This window comes from Pinus tabuliformis, chromosome J (genome assembly GCF_031772625.1).
Source record: "Pinus tabuliformis cultivar Carrire ecotype Pingquan chromosome J, CPIR1, whole genome shotgun sequence".
NCBI classification, from domain to species: domain Eukaryota; kingdom Viridiplantae; phylum Streptophyta; class Pinopsida; order Pinales; family Pinaceae; genus Pinus; species Pinus tabuliformis.
In genome coordinates, this window is record NC_142295.1 from 1,524,734,913 (window position 1) to 1,524,739,031 (window position 4,119).

The 4,119-nt window shown below is 38.6% G+C and overlaps 1 protein-coding gene across 1 annotated transcript; it reads right to left on the reverse strand.

Annotated features, from left to right (window-relative positions):
- Positions 1-1,982: 1,982 nt before the first annotated feature.
- LOC149233301 (cytochrome P450 71AU50-like) lies at positions 1,983-3,844 on the reverse strand. Its single transcript, XM_089376709.1, has 2 exons — positions 2,914-3,844; positions 1,983-2,817 (listed from the first exon to the last, which is right to left on the reverse strand). Exons 1-2 carry the CDS (start codon positions 3,826-3,828, stop codon positions 2,182-2,184), a joined length of 1,551 nt encoding a protein of 516 aa, XP_089232835.1. The 5' UTR covers positions 3,829-3,844; the 3' UTR covers positions 1,983-2,181.
- Between the last annotated feature and the right edge of the window lie 275 nt (positions 3,845-4,119).

Genomic DNA, 4,119 nt, shown 5'->3' on the forward strand with positions numbered 1-4,119 from the left:
CAAAGTGTTTTGTAGATGCACAGGAGTGCAGTCATAGCAATGCAGAGTGCAGACACAGCAGTGAAAAGCAGCTTGTTGATTTTTCAGAGGAGACAGAGTATTTTGTTTTCTGTAATGTACAGCAGTGCAAACACAGTAATGTATTTTTTGTTTACAGCTTGAAGTCTTTTTAAGTTTTGAACTGTATTTAAAGTAGCCTTGTAGAAATCCCTCTGTTAGAGGAAGTATTATACATGAATACAACTACCCTTTTGCTGTGCACTATTGAAATTCAGTTTTCAAAAAATATTTTTTTTTTGCGTTGCTGCAACACCAAGGCAGAGAACGATTTTTTTTCTGTTTTTCTGAGTTTTCTGTGTTAAAACAGAGTATAAAAACACAGCATTTTTGTTGTCTGTCTGTTATGGAATTTTCATAAATCCCCAACAGCTTTGATTGCTTGGTGACACTTTCTCTTTCAGGGTTCCGCTAGCTCAACTGTGTCTACCTTAACTCTTCTTCGTGCCAGAGCTAGAAAATGTAGCTTTCAATTTCCAGTCTCATTGCTATCGGCAATGGCAGTCAATGAGTGTCTTCGTGGTATCCCCTTTTCCCAATCTTTAGAACATTCTGGATGTTCGATTTCCCAAATAAGAAGCCATAGACATTCAACCGAGAGTGACCCATCCGAACTAGAAAGAACACCTGTAGGTCGCCCTTCACGTACACAAGAAGTTGAATTTAATCCATCCATGTTTAGTTGTTAGAACTTGGAATAGCCAAGCATTTACAAAAGGTAGTAATTGCCCAGTGGTTTACATTTGAAATGGAATATACAACGATCCAAAAACCGGGCATTCTTCAAGCCAAATGGCATCATATTGTACACAATCCCCATTTAGGCACATATTCTTTTTTTTCTCTTTTTCCGCGATCCGCACTTGGTGAGCACAGGCTAGTAGAAGATGGAAGTCTTTGATATCTTGAAAAATTGGGGATCTTATTCTATGCCCATATTGCAATCCCCTACCTCAGATAGTTGTAGTTTTATGGAAGACAATCAACAGACAACATTGTCAAACAATTTGAAATGTGTTTTGTATCGAAACTATTCCAATGTTCACTATTTAGCTTGGAAATGTGCAAGTATCTCTCCCATCCCTGCTTCTGTTTCATATGCTCATTGTTTCAATGCAACAATTGACAGTCTTTGTTCTTGGCATCATGCCCTTGGGCAGGGACTTGTTACTCGCAACCCACCTTGTTTTTATTAGGTTTCCCTTTAGTTTATATACGACGAGACGAGGTAGAAAATGTTTGCAACAATATCAATCTAGGAGATGTTTGTAGCAATATCAATCAATTAATAATCAATTTTTGTTGTCAACTAAAATTGAAACGATACTTCTAAAAGCCTTTCTATAAAAGTTATTCGTATGTTTGTCATTTTCAGTTTCATGCACTATAGGTACCAAAAGTGAACAACAATATTATCGTAATGAATAAATTAATAATCAATTTTATTATAATTTTTATTAAACAAAATTAATAATAACTTACAATAAGGTTGAAAAAGCTAGAAACAATATTATTGTAATGAATAAATTAATAATCAATTTTATTATAATTTTTAATTAAAAAAGTTAATAATTAATATTATAAGTTGGAAAAAAAATATTATAAAGAAATATTAATTTAGTTTTTAAAAATATATTTTTATTTTATCTTATATATACATAATAAATTTACATAAGTTTTATATTAAAATTAAAATGAGAAAAAAAAAAAATATTCTCTCTCACAATAATTCTTAATCGTATATATATAAAACGCGTTTTCTTATCATCCTGTTAACTTCATTTTTTAAGCAGTTGTACTGCCAAGATATTAATACATAACCCACATAATATCACTACCCATATATTGATCCATAATTATAATCGTAAACCAAATAATATGACCTACAAACTATTAAAAAATAAAAATCAATAAACAGCCACAGTATCACAAGCATATATATTAGGATAGTCAAAACATACACATTGCCGTGCCTCCCAACCGCATGTAAAATATGTAAAATATCGGCTTCGAGATATCTCTTATTTCAGCACGACATTAACGTTATACAAACACGATAAACATGTCTGTCTCACCTATTTTATTGAAATGAAGGAAAACACAGTTGGTAACGTCAATATAAAATCAGAGTACGGAGAGTCGAGGAGTTGGAACAGCCACGAGTTCATGCGCCCGGGGCAGTGTCAGTCCATTAAACCTCTCACTCATATCCAACTCCTCCTGCCCATTCATTTTCTCCGGGAGCCTCCAGTTGAAACAGTGCAGCAACTGCGCCATCCCAAACTCTACAACAAGCATTCCCAGTTGCTGTCCGGGGCATCCTCTCCTTCCCGCTCCAAATGGAATCCACTCGAAGTTCTGGACATTTACATCCACCTCTGCCGCCCCAGTTTTTTCCATGAACCTCTCTGGCTTGAAACTTTCGGCATCCTCCCACGACTTTGGATTCCTCCCAATCGCCCAAAGGTTCAGCAGAACGCAAGTGCCACCAGGGATTTCATAGCCCGATACACTGCAATCCTCCAAAGATAAATGGGGAATAGCAAGAGGCCCAGGTGGGTGGAGCCTAAGCGTTTCTTTGACCACAGCTTGTAAATAAATGAGAGACGACAGATCAGATTCTTGTACCATACGCTCCATTCCAACCACGCGTTCAAGCTCCTCCTGAAGCTTCTTCAGCACTGGCGGGTTTCTCAGCACTTCGGACATTCCCCACTCTATAGCAATCGATGACGTGTCCGTTCCCGCGGCGAACATATCCTGCACATACAATGTACATCAATGTATAAATCTTTACTCTTTAAAAGTCAATGCAATTGAATGTTTTAATGTGAAAAAACATTTAACGTAACGTACGGCAATGACGCCTTTAATATGTTTTCGTTTAATTTGGAACTCCGTATCATTATCTGCGCAGATTGCCAGCAAAACGTCGACAAGATCAGGTGTGACGTTGGGGTCATTCCGCGCAATGTGTTCCTCTATCACATTGTTGAAGAAATGGTCTACCGTCTTGTGTATTTTCTTGAATCGCCGTCCCAAACCTTGCAAATCTAGCCACGCCAAGTATGGTATATAATCTGCGATATTGAAAGTACCGGCTAACAGAAAACTTTCTTTGATGCTTTCAATTAACTGTTGGTCCGAGTACTTTCTGCCGAAGGCCATCCTGCAGATAATAGAAGTCGCAAGTGTCGACACAGCTTTGCTAATGCTTACGGGAACATGAGAGCCCTCACTGTCTTCAATAATAGAACGAATCATACAACACACTTCCTCCTCTCTTATGAAGCGGAAGGAATCCAAGCGTTTGGAGCTGAGCAACTGTAAAACGCAGATCTTACGCATTTGTCTCCAGTAAGCACCATATGGAGCATAGCCCACGTTAGAGAAATTATACGACAGATACTTAGCAGCCATGGATTGAGGTCTGCCAGCGAAAAGGCGATCATTATTCTTGAGAAATTCCTTGGCCATATCTGCGGAGGAGACGACTAGGGTGAGGGCAGAGGACCCCAGGCGCAGAGACATGAGAGGCCCGCATTTGAGAGAGAGAGTTGCTAGGGCTTGGTGTGGAAGGTGTCCGAGCAGGAGGTGTAGGTTTCCAACGATCGGCAAAGGAAACGGCCCCGGTGGCAACCTCCGCTTTCTCACTTGCAGGAACAAGAAACTCCATGACAGCACTAATGTAACTAGGATAGCAGCGGCAAATTTGATGTAAAACTCGGCACATTCCAGCATTAGGCGCTCAGAATACAACAAATTCGCCATTGTTAGCAACTTAGCCACCCACAACGAATGAGGTACTCCACAGACTCCTCACATCTATATATAACAAGAATTGGATCGGGGACTCTTCAATTTCTCTTCGAAAGTATACTGTAAAATGATGTGATTGACGGTAACTCTGCAACTGTAAACCAGTAGGAGGAACCGCATTTTCAAATAAATAAATAAATGTAACTAAGTTAACTAAGTTCGTACGTTTCCATACGCACACATTTCCCAATAAAAAGGCGCGACGACCTTCATAAAATTAATGATATTCTGTTCACTAATAAG

Coding starts and splice junctions, on each gene's coding strand:
- LOC149233301 (XM_089376709.1), bottom strand. CDS start 3,828: ATGGCGAATTTGTTGTATTCTGAGCGCCTAATGCTGGAATGTGCCGAG. Junction 2,818..2,913: donor ATATTAAAGGCGTCATTGCC/GTACGTTACGTT, acceptor TTGTATGTGCAG/GATATGTTCGCCGCGGGAAC.